Here is a 15,817-nt window from a genome sequence, read left to right as displayed (position 1 = left end):
GTCGTTTTTGGCTGCTTTCAGCTGAATTTACAAAGGCATTGAGGTGTCAACATTTTTTAATTAAAATTTTCTGAAAATAGGTAGGCTTGAGGTATATTAATAAATACATCTTAATGAAGGTTAAATTAGACAGCAGATAAATGGTGGAGATGCGTAGTCTTGTGGAAAAAAAAGTCCACAGGAGTCCAGGCTTTCCTGATCCCATTGTGTGTGGTGCAACCTCCAATGGCAGTAAAGTTTCTGTTTTCTTTTTGTTTGTTATTTGAAACTGGCACCTATTCATGGTGAATAATAACAACACCAAGAGTAAATCTCATGGAGTGATGTCTGAGGTTTTCCTGCTGCTGTGAGTGGCGCGTTTAGTCATGGCTATTGACCCAGCACTCGGTGACCCTGCCTGTCTGCAGGCCCTGCTTGGCTAAACAGGCAGCAATATGATGTGAATCAGGGTTAAAAATAAGTGGTTGTATATTACAGCTTTCTATACACTGAGTTTTATTCACACACATGGACTTTGTCTGATAGCAAGATACAGCTGTCACAGTTGATTTTACTCTCTTACCATGATTTCTGTTTTGGGTTAACCTTGGGAATAGAGAACTAAAACAATGCTAACAAAGTTGACAGCAGTTCACATGGTTCCATTTAAAAAAAGGATGTAAAAAAATCACACTGGTAGGGAAGGAAAAAAATCTTACTTTAACCTTTTTTTCTATAGGGAAAAGATAATACAAAAAGGTGAAAACGATGAATCAGGTGGATACTCTGGAGTTGAATCAACAGCCTAGCTTGGTCTCTGCTGTTATGATAAATAGCACTGTATCTTGAGCTTTACCTTATTTTCCAAATTTACTTTTGTGTGAAAATGAAACATAGTGAGAAAAGGTGTTTACCTTATATCTTTTGAAAGCTCAGAATAAACTTCTGCAGCAGATAGCAGTAATGAGGATTATCCAACAAGCCCCAGGGATCTAAACTAAAATTCAGTTTTGGCTGAATTAAGGGCATGGCTCTCAATATAGTTTCCATTAAAAAAAATAATCTTCTCACTGTTATAGATACCAATTCTAAAGAGCAGATGTAGGGCCCTGACTGGCTTGTAAGGTGTTGCAGATACTATTTTACAGCTCAGTAATAATTTTGGAGGGATCACATCTGCAGTCTTTTACTTCATAGCAACATCACATGCTCTTGCTTCTTCAGCTTTGTTTTTCCAGATCCATAAGGCTGCAGCTTGGGTTATTGTTCATCTATGCCATGTTATTTCCTCTTTTCCTCATTACAGAGATTGTTGTTCACATTCCTGGTCAGTCCTGAAGCACCGCAGTTCCTGTACATTACTGAGGTGATTGAACTCACTTTGGCACTACAGAGCAGGGGCACAGGTTTGGAATGGACAAGGCAGTGGGACCTGCAACTGGGAAAAAGGGTTTCAGATTTTTCTGCCTACTTTTTAAGTTTGTCCTTCAGCGTATCATAGCCAGAGGTGATGCTGTAGGGTAGGTATGATTATTGCATTGGTACTGAGAATCAGGGGCAATAGCTAAGTTAAAAAGCAACTGCAACACATAACCTGCCCAGGGCGTTACCTGCAGCTGAAGGAAGTACAGTGAACTAGTCTTTTCCTTTGTTAGGATGCGCTTGGATTTGGCCATGGGGACTGCTGCTTGTCCTAAGGGGTTAGGAGTCCATCCTCTTCTTGGATGGAGGTATGTGTGTAGCTTTGTTTGGAATCGAGGGTAATACAAAAAAAGCTTTACTATCTCGAAACAGGAATATATACGATAGTATTGTGAGGTATTTTATTCCCTTTTGTTGTGAGCAAAGCTGTAACAAGTTGTTTTATACATTGCACACAGGTAAGCCATTAACAAAGCAAATAGCTAGATGAAGAAAAAGTAGGGGTAGAATTGCCCCCGCTTCGTTTCCCAGATCAACATTGAGGCCCCCTCTGCCTAGCACCATGTTTCCTCAAAGGCCCATAATGGTGATAGATGTGTTACCAGCACATCAAACTTCCAATAACGGAAGTTTTACATCACCCTCATGACAAAGTGTTTCTTAAAACACAAGGAAAAGCATCTAAGACTAGTAGACGTAGTGCTGCCAACCTTCTGAGTGGGCCACCACTTATGCAAAATGCTGTGCTAGCTGCTGTCAGCCAGATATGTGAAATGGGTAGTTCTGCTGCAGGCTGTAGCAGTTGCTCTCTGTCTACTGAGCCCCAGGAGAGAGGGGGAGAGACTGCAATTCCAACAAGAAACTGAAAGTCAGGTTGGGATGTGTAGCAAGCAGGATGAAAACTTGAGGCTTCAGTAGTACCTTCAGCTTAGAGCAATTTAGTTACCGAAACGCCCTACAAATGAATCACAAATAGCTGTGGTTCTCGTAGCATACAGGTTTTCTTTCAAGTTCTTAAAACAAACAGCAGAATGTCACCACAGCCTTTAATTTCTTCTTGTACATACCATTCACAGTACATTAACAGCCCAAATAATATTGCACTGGATTATTTTAAAAATTTTTCATCTTGCAAGTAGTATTCACTTTTCAAAGCCAACAGATAACTTGGTCAACTCGCACCAAGAAAAATGGTTAGATAAGAATCCTATACTTTATTTATACCACATGGATTTGTAACCCCAAAGGGAAATGAGAATGAGCTGTAAACTGTTTCTTTGTTAAAGATAGAAAATAAGTAAATCCTTGCTGATTAAATGTAGAAAGACTGGGAAAAAAACCATGAAATCTGAAAGTTATCTCATTCCTGTTAGACTGCTTGCTGTATATGTAATTATATTCTATACTGTGAAAGTCCATCTACATTTAGAAATCCAGCAGTCTAGAGATTAACATGGTAAAAAAAAATAATATATTTTTAAGAAAAGAGAAGAAATAAGTGTTTGCCTCAGAGGAGAAAGTTTTCAGATTTCAGTCATCTGGGGTTTTTTTAGGTGCAATCTTTGAGGCAACAAAATGTTTTGGCATTTGGCACTCTAATAAGGACAATATTTTAATACTGGCACAAGCTAAAAACAGCACAGAATGACAAAATACAAGACATGAAACGAACTGCAGCCACTGGGATGATGGTAAGCTAGTTTGAATATACAGAGAACTTAAACAGTTTTGCTGATGAATTGTGAAAGTTTCTGCAAAACCATATTTATTCTCCTCTTTTACCAAATCGCAAGTTTTCCTAAACATGGAGGGAGAAAAGTTTCAAACGTCCTCTAGAAAATCAGCAGCTGCTGGACAATCAACATGGTGGCTTGTTAAGCCATCAATAGGCATGAGGCTCTTTATGACTCAGAGCTCGGGTGCGTGAGGCAGAGCTGGTGGCACTTCGGATCACTTCCATCCATCTGTGAGGAGGCACGAGGAGGGACACAAACAAAAGAATGATCAATTCCCAAGGAAAGATTTCTTGAAAGATATAGTCTGCACTAATAGTTGTACAGTTTTATTTTCTGTGTCTACAGGAGCATCTTACTTGCTACTTAACTTCTATCTGAAATCAAGAGGATCCAAATGACTGCCACTACAGAAAGGAGGTTTAAAGAGAATAAGCAGCAGGTGTGGGACCCAAAACTCACAAGCTTAGTAGTGATTTTACTTGCTCTGCAGACACCAAACCTTTTTTCTTAACTTGAGAGTGAAAAAACGTACTTTAGCTGCAATATCTATTTCTTTTTCCTAGAACTGAGAAAGGGATTTTGTGTTTTCATTTATCACCTTTTTCCCACAATGTTTTATTTATAGCTTTAGACTGACATGGCTAAAAGTTAAAAATAAATTTCTTTGATGAGAATTTTGGGGTTTTTGACGTTTTAGTGCTTCATATAAAAGACTTAAATTAGTTCCTAGTATAAACAACCACAAACCACAAATTAGGAGGAGTAGTGCCTTTTCCCTGGCTCTCCATGTATCTGAAGTTCAGTGGGAAGTGTAAAAATTACATGGTGAAGTGGCATAAATATGGAGTAGGAACAGCTGCTTTTGTGAAAAAATTGGAATTTTATTTAAGGTGTGGATTTTTCATGCTGTTGTGCTAGCGGGAGCAAAGCTATTCTGAAGAGCTCCTGAGAAGTCCTGTAATCTGTTCACAAACTTTGTGAAAGCCCCAGGTTAGATGGGGCTTTGAGCAACCTGGTCTAGTGAAAGGTATCCCTGCCCCTGGCAGGGGGTTTGGAACTAGATGATCTTTAAGGTTCCTTCCAACCAAAACCATTCTGACTTTATGAAGTCTGAGACCTAATGCTCCCCATACAGCGAGCTTGATCAATTTTGACTGGATAGTTCAAGGTTTTGCAGTGATTACTGTTACAGCTTCCACATCATCAAAACCAATCACTTGATTTTAGTGGTATCAGGTTTAAAATGTCTCATAATTTTGACAGGTTCTTTCTTCTGTTGTGCTGAACTACTTGCCTGCATTACTGAACCAGTTTATTAAACTTTACATCTATTAACGTTGTTCTGAAAAACACTCCTGGAAATGAACAAAAATTTCCCCTCACAGAAGACAAACTTACCTTTCAAACGTATATTCACTTTCAGCCCTGAAATAGTACACGTGGGATTTGAAATGTAGCTTGAACACATAATCTTTGTGAATGTTTTCAGATTCAGAAGGAATAGTAAGTGAATATCCCAATAAAGGAAGGCTGGCTAAAGGATGATTGTCCTGAAAAGATATGATGGAAAGTGCTGTGAGATCAAATGCTCTTTAATTAAAGAGAGTGCATAAGTAAATGGAGGGGAGATAAGCACTCATTTAAAGATCACTGTGTTTCCACGTGTGTGCGGAAAAACACCAGGCTTTTATACTTGCAATAAACTTAATTAATTATCTGCCATTATTACAGACCATCATCAGGATGGTGCATGTTCATTGTTGGCATTGTTACTCCTTTAGAAGTCTGCTGGCCACCCAGCAGCATTCATTGCTTCAGTCCTTTCACTGCATGGCGTAGCATGGCATGTTTGAACAAATTATTTCTTTATGCCTCTTACATGTAGAATATACTCCAATTCATAATTTTTAATCTCAGTGATGCCTTAAGCCCCTAATGTTTCTTTATTTTTCTAATATTGGTAAGCCTTATAAGTTTTATAAGTAGATTTTAAAAGCAGCAACCCCCCCCCCCTTTGTCCCTTGTCCCTTTCCCTTTCTCTGTAGCACCCTTATTTACACATTCCTTAACCCTCTTATCCCATTCTATGCTCCCTATATCACTCATACCCCTGAATACAGCAGAAATGTTTAGTCTTTTGTCGAGGCAAGGCCTAGATTGTTGGCAGAACAGCATATCAGGGCCTAAACCACAGAATACAGTCAAGAATTAGGTAACTATGTACCCTTTGTGCTCTGAGGGAGATGAAGATGGGATGAACAGGGGGTCCTGAAAGCCCCCCGACTCAATTCTTAGGGGGTGGACTCAGGGCGGACCAGAGTAAAGGCCACAGGGTGGACACATCTGGGATTGGATGGATGGAATTATAAAAAGTAACATCTCAGGCACGGCCAGCGCGCGTCTTGTAACATCTTAGCCTTGGCAAAATAAACCCTTTCTTATCTCACCCCTAATTAACTGCTCTGGAGATTTTTTCAGCACCTAAATTCCACGGCAACATCAGAATTCATAATCTCAGAATTTGTACGAGAGAAAAGTCTTACTTAAGCTTGCACCACAACTTCTGAGGAGTAGTGAGGTCTGCTGTACTTTTAAGGATGATCTGTACTGTGACTGTTTAAAGCTTCAGGAAAGAACTGACAAGAGAGCAGATTGAGAACAGGCCCTGCTCTGTGTTCCAGTGGCAGTGAAGGCTGTGTGTGTAGCTGTGACAAGTGCACCTGCTTCTCTCGCCTGCAGCATCTCTGACTGATGTCCACTTTTCTTTCTGCTCCCTCTTTGGAAAAAAAACCCCAAACATCTTCTCCAGACACACACACTCATCCAGTCGGTTACCTGGTGCGATTTATAGAAGAACATGCAGAAGTTGGTGAACACCACCCAAAGCTTCTGCCACCCGTTGCTGTTTTTGAATTTTCTTAGGAGGCTTCCAGACAGCTGGTTCTGAAACATATCAAAATTAGCCAAATAAGACAGTGGTATTTGCAGCTTAATTATTGTAAGAAAAATTATTTGACTTTATCTGGTTGTACGTGACCTTGTGGTACATGAAAATGTTTTGGTTGAATGGACATACTTTTCTGAATTTTATTGCTAAGTAGTACTTTATGTAACTTTTTTTTTGTTTGCAGCTGGGTACTTCCAAAGTCTCAAAGCTACTACACTAATTATTTTCTCAATTGAGATGGCTTTAAGTAATTTATTACTAAACATAAGTCTTATTATCCTACTCTGTTTTTTTAGAATGATATTTAAAAAGAATGGAAACAGAAAGTCTGACATGAATTTGTGATGTAAAGGAAAATTGTGACATACTTGAGAGTTGCAGATAGAGATTGAGCTCTCAGTACCCAGGGAGTTCACACGGTAACTTTTCGAAGATTTCAAAAACAAGGACTGTTAACCTTATTCTTAGCTGGATTTTGGGTAGTTTAACAAAAAAGGAGGAGGAAGCCGTAACAAAGTACATGTATTCAATGGCTGGTTGAAGAAACTGCTCTTCACATACTGAATATGTAAAGCGCAGTATCATTGCTCCCTGCAATTGAAAGGGAGTTCTCAGTGAATTATTAATGACTTCCCATTCCTTGTTGACTGCAAGGGTTCTCACCTAGATCAAAACAGCTGTTTACATCATTCTGTTTATATAATAACTTAATGTGTAAAGCTTAATAGTCAAAATCTGGAGGTCCTGGTGTACCTACTACAAATGAAGTATTCTTAAAAAGTTCTGTTGTCACCAGCCTTGGGTATATGTTAAAGCCTTTATCATCTCATTCTCTGATATCTGGACTGCTGCCTCCTTGTCCTAAGTTACACATGTACTCCTTCATTTTCTGTTACCTCATTACTCTGGAGGATATCATAAAAGGACAGGCTTTGCATTCGGTACCAGCAGACATATGAAATGGAAACAGGCCGCTGATCACTGATCAGTCCAGCAGGTAGGGAGGAACAGTCACTGACAGAGAGAGGATCTTCTACCACAAGAGAGACAGAAAGGAGGGAGAGACACAAAGAAAATAAACAATAATGCTGAAGTGAGAGGCACCGACAGAATGACGTGAGCATGAGCGTAACCTGCCACACATGGAACAGCAGTGGAGCTGAAGATGTTTTCACAGAACAACACATGTCTCCAGGGCGTGTTTGGTCTTCACTGCTTTGTTTGTGTTCATTTGAGGCACGGGGAAGGAACAAAAATGAGGAACAATGAGCACTGATCTCAAACCTAGTTAGATTTGCCTAACTAAATGTTTTAATTGTTAAAATGAGTCACTGGTTTTATATCTATTTATAATAAGCCCTCTGCTTTAGGGAAAAATATGAGACCTTGTCCTGTGCTGAACTATTCCTCCCTTTCAGGATATAAGGGCATAAAGAGTGGAAAATTCACCTGTGTGGGATCAAAATGAGGCTCGACAGTCAGCATTTTCTAGTACAGAATAATTTTCCTTGTCATATTTCAGCAACAAACTCAGCTTCAGTTTAAAAACAGAGGTGGTTACACAAACTAGGAATAGGTCTGTCCTTGCATGTATATGTTCTGCATCAATACGTCTTCTCTAGAGCAATGACGGCCTGATGTCTGAGGGCTGCTGCTTGAGTGCAAATGCACTCAGCTTTACAATTCCTTTTTCCATTTTCATTGAGCATTAATTTCCATTTGATGAGGGCTGTGATAAAGTACTCCGAGCTCCCTGGAGACTGTCTTGGTGAAGGAAGAACACCTTAGCAGGCTTACCACTTCATCCTAAAACCTACGCTGAACTAGGAGTCTTTTATTTCAGTCTTTGAAAAGTCAGTGTCTGCACCTCAGCTGTTGAGTACAGAATTAACAAATGTGTATCAAATTGGCTTAGCTGTGATCAGGGGGAAAAAAAGTGTTTTTATTTTGAGTTGGAAAACGCAAATAAAGAAAAAGCAAATGAGACTGAGCAATGACAAAAGGTTCCAGAAAAGATGGCTAGGTAAAGAAAGTAAGTTAGTAATACACATAATTAAAACTCTGGCTGCAGCAGCTAAAGACAATATCCTTTCCGCTCGAGCAATGACTTAATGCCTCTATAACTGAAAGCATTAAGACAGTTTGAACTACTTTAAATTTTAAAGGGCATCAACATTTTTTTGGACAGTTACTTCTATGAAAATTACTGCTCTAACTGATTTTACAGAGGTGCACTATGGGAGTGGATATGTGCTTCTTGAGTGATGGTTTATGCCATCGTTCGAGGATATGGGAGGCAGTTCAGTAGGTGTGCCTGAAACTTCCCCAGAAGGAGACAATGGAACAGTGCACTTATTAATGAGGAGCAAAAAGGAAATTGTCAATTCAAAAGCGAGCCTGGAGCTGCAGTTCAGATCGTTCTGAGGCAGATACCTCCACAGCAATACTAAAGTCGATCATTGAAACACTGGTATTTCTGTGCCAGCAGACGTGCACCGTAGTGTTGCCACGGTGTGGTGACTGACGTTCGAGTGAGGTGCGGGATGCACTGAGGTCGTCCTCAGATTCCTGGTCTACAGTAGTTTCATCAGGAGACTCTATGAAATGCAGGGAAAAAGCATCTTTCTTCCTCTATGCAACAACATATATAATTGGAAAAATTAAACAAATCAATTCTGTCCACAATATTGTGAACTAATTTTAAAACACAATTTTAGGAGTAATTTTGTGCAGATTTTAAGTAGATTATTATATTTTATATATTTACTTAATGTGTTTCTGCAAGTGTTAGAATTAAAGACTAACTACCATGCTTTGTTGGTGTTTTAATACCTTCCAAGGACAGGCACTGCCCAAATCTGGTTATATAGTTCCTGAAATCATTATGCTTAAATCACTTCTCTATTCAATGAAAATTTCTGCTAACATCAACAAGAACATTAAAATGACACATCTATAAATATATCTATACATATATATATAAATCAACTTCAAATGCATTGGTTTGACCTCTGGCCAGCATTTTTCACCATTTTGCTTAGCAGCAATTAGCAATCATACTGACAAAAGTGAATTAAACCTACTCTCTAGCATTTACTTACTATTGTCAGGTGGGCTGCTTGCCAGTAGCTCTGGGGCAGGGCCACTGCTTTTTTCTGCAAGGTCTATTGCCATCTGGATGTCCTCAGTCCATTTGTCCATTTCAGCACGGGTACTAACAATGAAAATTAAAGTTTTATTCACTTTTTTACAGGCTGAAAGCAAACTCTAAGAAACAAGCTAAGCTTACTTTTAATTAAATAAATTTAGTCACAAGATGCTACTTTTTTTTTCCCCTGATAACTTAGATTTGGTTCCAACTTGCCAGTCTGTTTTGTCCTGTTCACTTTTTTTTAGCAAGTGGCTTTCACAAAAAAAATACACCTTTGAAATTGTTTTAGGAGCAAATACAAACAAAACGATGCCTCTCTGTCCCACTGTGACAGCTGCAGAGAAATACAGTTTACGTGTGTGTTGTCTTCACTGGATTACCTTGCAGCAACAACGATGGACTGGTGTTGACCTCGTAGAGTCAGACAATGAGGAACTCCCCATTCCTCCTCACTTTCTTCTATCTGAGTGATTAAAAACCCAAATGCAGTCAGATTTCAGAAAGTGTGTATTTCTTAAGGTGAAACAGTGAACTGAACAAGCTCTAACCATTGGGGAAAAGAAAACTAAGAAATGTTCACAAACAACAACTTTGAGCTAGGTATTGAGAAAAAAAAATGGTGGTTTGTGAGTTGGAAGAACGGTAAGTTAGTCCTGCAAAACCTCTCAAACCGAAAGTGTGGCTTTGTCTGCTTTGTGTCAAAGAAAATAGTGATATTTTTATCAGAAGATGATTTATCATTCAAAGGGGTATATTAAAAAGGCTGTGAGTGCTCTGGACACTGCAGCATAACACAGTTCTGTTGTGAACAAGTTCAGGCCAAATGGCCATCAATAACTGAGTAGAGTCCTTGAAACGCTAGATAAAACTCGAAGCCTTGCAGGTGTTTAGAGAAAATCAGTCACTGTGGTACTGATTACCTAATTTAATTCTCAGGAAAACAGTACAGAAGATATACAAACCCATGAGAAGTTCAACGAAAATAATGGAGGGAATGAAAGTGTTTTGAAATTAGCAAAAATATTTTTGAAACCATATAGGAAGAGGTAACTAGGTCCTCTTGGCTTGAACTGGCTGTGTGCCAGAAGAATTGCAGCAAGAGCTCCAAATGATATATTGCTGCCAGTTTCCCACTACTTAGGCTTTAAGATACAGATCTGGAAACATTAGGAAATGGTTTTTTTATAGAAATTAGATGGTCGCTACTGTTTACTTGCCTTGCACAGTGTGTCTTTATTGAACTGGTGATGAATTACTTGTAAGAATAATGGTTAAATTATAGTTGAAAAAAAATAATGAAGCCATCTCATGAGAAGTTTGCTTTATGAGGAAGCAGCCCCCAAAAATGCCTTTTTTCCCTGTCATTTTTGCTTATTTAATTACCTTTGTGCAGAAGGCCGCATGAACACACGCTGAACCCAACGCAGCCCCAATCAGGCACTGTAAAATGTAACTCCAGCTTCTCTGAATCAGAGACCCCCCCCTTTGGCTGCTGCTTTCAGTCCAGCAGAAATCATCAAGCACTTAAGATGGGATCACAAATGGCCATTTAAGCACAAATGCCTTAAGTTCTGATAATACTTACTGTCATGCCATACAGTGGAAGATGCCCATGGACTTTAAACTGATTGGATGCTGTCAGGCCTCTACTTGTGTACAACAAAATATCATTAAACTATAAAACAAGAATAAGCATTATTAGAATGATGTTGGTTGGCATGGATGTATGTGGAAAACAATATCAGAATGGTAAATACAGAAAAACTGACTATATGACAATCCTAATCCATGAATCCAAAATATTGGCTTCCACACTACTCCACTACCTCGTGTTAGCACCTATCTTCCTTCTGAGTTAGTTTTAGGTATGTTCCCACAGTTTTCCACTGGATATTTTCCAATGCCTTCTAATATTCCCTTTGTGATCTCTGTGTCAGAACTAACAAGCCACACAACAGCAGTGAAACCGAGTAGTACATTTCACACTCTGCAATACTTTGAAGCTACGGAAGATGTGTCTTTCATCAATATTTTCTTCTGCTTTGAGTGGAAAGATAAGTATATGCGAGAGATGTGTCCCACTCAACCCTTATGAACAGAGTGGCTGTCTATTACTCCCCATATTCAGAAGGAAGTCAGGAGACCTGTTTTAAGGTAGATGGATTTAGGTTTGAAATACCAAGGTGCAGAGACTGAGTATCTCAATTTGTAGAGCTTCATACAGGAAACAGCAGTTGTCCAAAGCATGTTAAATGACTGTCTGTGTTTTGTTGCCATAAAATAAATGGCATGTTTTCACTGTGCCACCTGGGTCAAAGGGTGTTTTTCTCAAACCAGATGGTTGCATTGAGAAAGTCATACTCTCTGATGTGAAACAGAGCTCTCACCACAGACCTCTACAATTCAGTAGCAGTAGTTCATGAAGCTTTGTGGATCAGCCACTAGAGGGGGATTTAATTTTGCCAATGATTGCACATGTATTCGGAATCCCACAATACTGACCTGGGATTTTACCTCCAAATAGAGTCTGGTGCTTAAGACAGATCAAAGACTTCTTTGACCTGACTTGAGAGTCTAGTCTTAGATTTTTAATGTTTTATACAGGTATAATATCAAGGCATCATCTGGTGACAAGAACTATTGGTATGCAAGAAAATATGCACCATATTCATTAGGCTTCCTCTTCAGTGTCTTTAAAGGCAGAGGATAATCTACCCAGGTAGATTTATCAGGTTATATCTTCGACTTATTTGAAAGATTAATATCAAACACCTTGTAAAACCTAGCATACTCACAAGCTTCTCTACACACATATTGTCTTCACCTTTTGCACACAAGGAAGTATTCTCGTGCCACGCAGCAGTAGTTGTTCAATGTTTTACCCTGTAACACTGGATTAGAAACTCTGTGCACTCTAATGGGTATTCCAGTGTGCCAGCACCAAGGGCTCAGCATCAGCAAGATGGGGAGCTTGGGAGCAAATCAGCTGGCCAGGAAGAGAGGAGGAACCATCTGATCAGCTCTTGTGGATCAGAGATTGAATGGGATCACCATAACCTAAAAATGCTGTGAGTGATGTTGGGAGGAGATAACCTTTTCTAGAGCAAGAGCTGCAAAATGTATCTCCAGGTAAAGACACGTTCACTGATACGTTGGGCATCCGTGGGCTGAAACTGGATGGTTTATGGAAAAATTTGGTTCTGTTACGTGTCCTGAGAGCATTATGTGGATTATTGTTCACCAGAAGTCACTCTTTATCTTCTTTTCTGCATATAATCACTATCCATGGTGCCACTTTTCATTTTGCAATAACTCTGCTTTTATCTAAGAAGACAAAGTGCTAGGAGGTAATATTTTACCATTGTAGTCACCTGGTCATATAAAAAATAGTTTTATCTTTGTAAGAAGCAGTTACATTGGATTTGGACAGAGATGTAAAGTCTTAACAACCAGCTACACAGGTGATGTATTATGCCAACTGAAAAAAGGCTGTTTAAAAATATTTACCATAATTCACAATTCGAGTCTAACAGTATGTCTAATAGTTGCCTAGAGTTACATTTCATTATGTAAAGAAAAACTATCTTTTTACTTACCAGAAAGAACATCCGTTGCTGTAAACCTTTTCCAGACAACTTACTAAGACTGCCCAGTCTAATAAACTCCTGTGGGAAACAAATAAAAAAAAAGTATCTCCTGCAAAAATGACAATTTTTTTATTATGCAAACATAAATATGACGGTTATAGGAATGATTTGACTACCAGTCACCAAGACTTTTAATTTTATTAAATATGTTAAAAATTTAATTTATAGGATAATTCCTTTCCATTTTTAACTGTCTTTAGGATAAACTCCTTTCATTCATTTTTGGAAAATTCAGCTAAGCAAATTTTTTTTACCTAAAATTAAGAAAGCTTAACTTCAGGCAGCTCCCTCTTTCATCAGTTTTGAATGAGTATTTGTCATGGTACAAATGATGTAAAAACTAATGGTAAGTTGCCCTATATGTTATTGGTTCCCCAGTGGTAAGCTTCTGTGGTGCATATAGCATACCTATCTCTTAACTGCAACGCAAAATCAGCTATACAACATCACCATCAGCAGCAAAAAGAAGCATATTTTTTTGGAAGTGTAAGTTATCCCAGTACCATCCATCTCATATAGTACAGCACATTAATTTAGATCAAACTGCTTAAGAACGTTTGGGTATGGAATAAGAGGGAAAGTAGCACATCTGAAACTTTCAAAATGCTGTATTTCTTGGGGTTACTGTGAACTATGCAGTAACTCACACTTTCACTGAAAGTCATGAAAATATAGTTTTTCAGTCACTCCCTCCAGCTTCTGCAAAGAGGTTTACATTTATTTATTACAGTCTTTCTAAGGTCATTCTACTCATAACTGTGCATTAAAAACCTATCTAAAGCATCAGAATCACCTCCACCTCAGTATACTGGCTGTCTAAAATAAATCTGTTCAGAGACAACCTGGATACCTTAGGGTTGCTGTGATGTGTCCAGTCCCCCCACCTGCATTACTTAAGGGCTAAGGGGTGGGAAAAGTGGCTAGAGGTGGTTATCCCTATACCACAGTAAGCTCATGTTACCAGAGAGGCCACTGGAAGTTGCTGTTGGCCACCAAAGAGTATTAATATTAATCATAATTAGTATTTATATGGTACCATCTGACAGTCACCATCAGGCTTAGCATCACCACAGCAAGTGCTGTGTTAACACACGGATCAAGAGCTGCAGGTCACTGCAATCTGCAAGCACAACCAACCACAGGATGTTTTCATGTCCAATATAGGTACCAGCTTGGTGGCAGCAGAGATCCCACTCTGGGACAACATGAAAAGGATGGCAGTGGCACTTGCCTCCCAGCCAGGCCTGCACCAGGGTAGGGACTTCAGTCAGAGCCAGAAGAGCAGCCAAAGGGCTGGCAGCAGCAACATCTTGGGCATGTGCCAGAGCATGGTGGCCAATGTTTCTTGCCTTGGCAGGCAAACAACCTCTGCCTCCCCATCTGCCTTTTCCTTGAACTTCCTAGGACAGGAAGACTGCTCAGTCTTTAAATAGAATAGGGTAGCAGAAACACCCGATGACAGCATTTAATTTCATGTGATAGAGAGATGCACGGGCTGTGAAATGTCCTGAGGGACTTGCCAAGGATGTGAACAGTCTGTGGATCACTAGAAACATGAGCTGTGGCAGCTGCTTGGAGACAGAGAAAAAGCAAAGTGAGGGAGTGGGGAACAGTCACAAATCCAGAAATACCTGTGCTCAGCACTGCCTTCCCAATGGCACATCAAATTCATACCCCAGCATTTCACTTGCTGCAAGTATTATTTTTGTATATAACACACAAAAGTCAAAGGAGTGGGGAGGTAACTACTTCAGCAACAGACAACTCTCAAGTTTGCTTGCACAGATACGTGTGCCTAGGAAAATAAAAAAGGCTACAAATATTACACTGTGGCTCATTTATTCTGAAATAAGCCTTTGTTCTTAAAAAAGCATCACAAGTAAAAAAGAGATGTTGGTATTTTTGTAGCGCAATTAAAAGTGTTTACTTATGGCAACCTTGTCTCAAAAATTATTGCCTAATGTTACATGTAGACTAAAAAGACTGCTTGTCCCCAGGGCCATGAGTTTCAAAGCAAGGCATTGTGAAAGGGCTGAAGGTCCTCCAGCACAAATGTCTTATTTTCCTTTAATCTGTCATGCTCTAGCATCGAGGGTTGGGAAAAAAAATAAGGGCAGCATGAAATGAGGAAATGTGCAACTGTTCAAGCTCTGAACACTGTGATAAATATTACAGGTTTAGCACATCTGTTGTAATAGATGTTTGGAATTGCCTACAACTGCCCAAATCTATACAAAATCAGTAAACAAGGATTGCCTCTTCCTGCTTTAAAGGTTGCTGTTTTCTATGGTGTGCTGGTTTTGGCTGGGGTACAATTAATTTTTTCACCATGGCTAGTATGGGGCTATGTTTTGGATTTGTGCTGAACACAGGATTGACAATATAGAAATGTTTTTGTTATTGCTGAGCAGGACTTACACAGAGCCAAGGCCTTCTTTGCTTTTCATACCGCCATGCCGGCAAGGAAGTTGGGGGTGCATGGAGTTGGGAGAAGATACAGCCAGGACAGGTGACCCAAACTGACCAAAGGGATATTCCAGACCATACAACATGATGCTCAGCACGTAAAGCAGGGGGAAGGAGGATGTAGGGATGTTTAGAGTGATGGTATTTGTCTTCCCAAGTAACTGTTACGGGTAATCGGGTCCTGCTTTACTGGAGGTGGCTGAACATCTTCCTCTCCATGGGAAGCAGTGAATTAATTCCTTATTTTGCTTGGCTTGCATGTGCAACTTTTGGTTTACCTATTAAACTGTCTTTATCTCAATCCATGAGTTTTCTGGCTTTTACCCTTCCAGAACTCTCCCAGATCCCACTGGTGGAAGAGTGAGCTAGTGTCTGCCGGAGCTTGGCTTCTGCCAGGGGGTTAAACCATGACATATGGTATTATTATGTTTACATTTGACAGTTTTTGGTGGGAGAAAAAGATTTGTAT

The 15,817-nt window shown here is 39.4% G+C and overlaps 1 protein-coding gene and 1 long non-coding RNA gene across 7 annotated transcripts in view; one reads left to right on the top strand and one right to left on the bottom strand.

Moving 5' to 3' along the window:
• The first annotated feature begins 1,286 nt into the window (after nucleotides 1–1,286).
• On the top strand, nucleotides 1,287–3,706 carry LOC120323390. 2 transcript variants are annotated; one of them, XR_005563778.1, is made up of 3 exons: nucleotides 1,290–1,345; nucleotides 1,635–1,709; nucleotides 3,483–3,706. It is a non-coding gene; the product is annotated as an uncharacterized LOC120323390 (long non-coding RNA). The 2 variants fall into 2 exon arrangements; XR_005563777.1 differs by having other exon boundaries at nucleotides 1,287–1,709.
• FARP1 (FERM, ARH/RhoGEF and pleckstrin domain protein 1) overlaps nucleotides 1,777–15,817 on the bottom strand; it is a 207,794-nt gene continuing 193,753 nt past the window's right edge. For 4 of the 5 annotated variants that reach the window (XM_027741055.2, XM_027741054.2, XM_027741053.2 and 1 more), the window contains exons 20-27: nucleotides 12,832–12,900; nucleotides 10,821–10,910; nucleotides 9,616–9,698; nucleotides 9,186–9,298; nucleotides 8,518–8,681; nucleotides 5,973–6,080; nucleotides 4,536–4,687; nucleotides 3,284–3,365 (exon numbers count right to left, since the gene is read on the bottom strand). In XM_027741055.2, coding sequence (XP_027596856.1) covers nucleotides 3,284–3,365; nucleotides 4,536–4,687; nucleotides 5,973–6,080; nucleotides 8,518–8,681; nucleotides 9,186–9,298; nucleotides 9,616–9,698; nucleotides 10,821–10,910; nucleotides 12,832–12,900 — 861 coding nt within the window. Of the gene's footprint in view, nucleotides 3,366–4,535; nucleotides 4,688–5,972; nucleotides 6,081–8,517; nucleotides 8,682–9,185; nucleotides 9,299–9,615; nucleotides 9,699–10,820; nucleotides 10,911–12,831; nucleotides 12,901–15,817 lie in introns of all 5 variants that reach the window. The other variant, XM_027741050.2, reaches the window with a different exon arrangement.

This window comes from Pipra filicauda, unplaced genomic scaffold (assembly GCF_003945595.2).
Source record: "Pipra filicauda isolate LSUMZ 115617 unplaced genomic scaffold, ASM394559v2 scaffold24_size8852520_pilon, whole genome shotgun sequence".
NCBI lineage: Eukaryota > Metazoa > Chordata > Aves > Passeriformes > Pipridae > Pipra > Pipra filicauda.
Note: the sequence above shows the minus strand (reverse complement) of the source record. Positions and strands in the feature narration are given on the sequence as shown.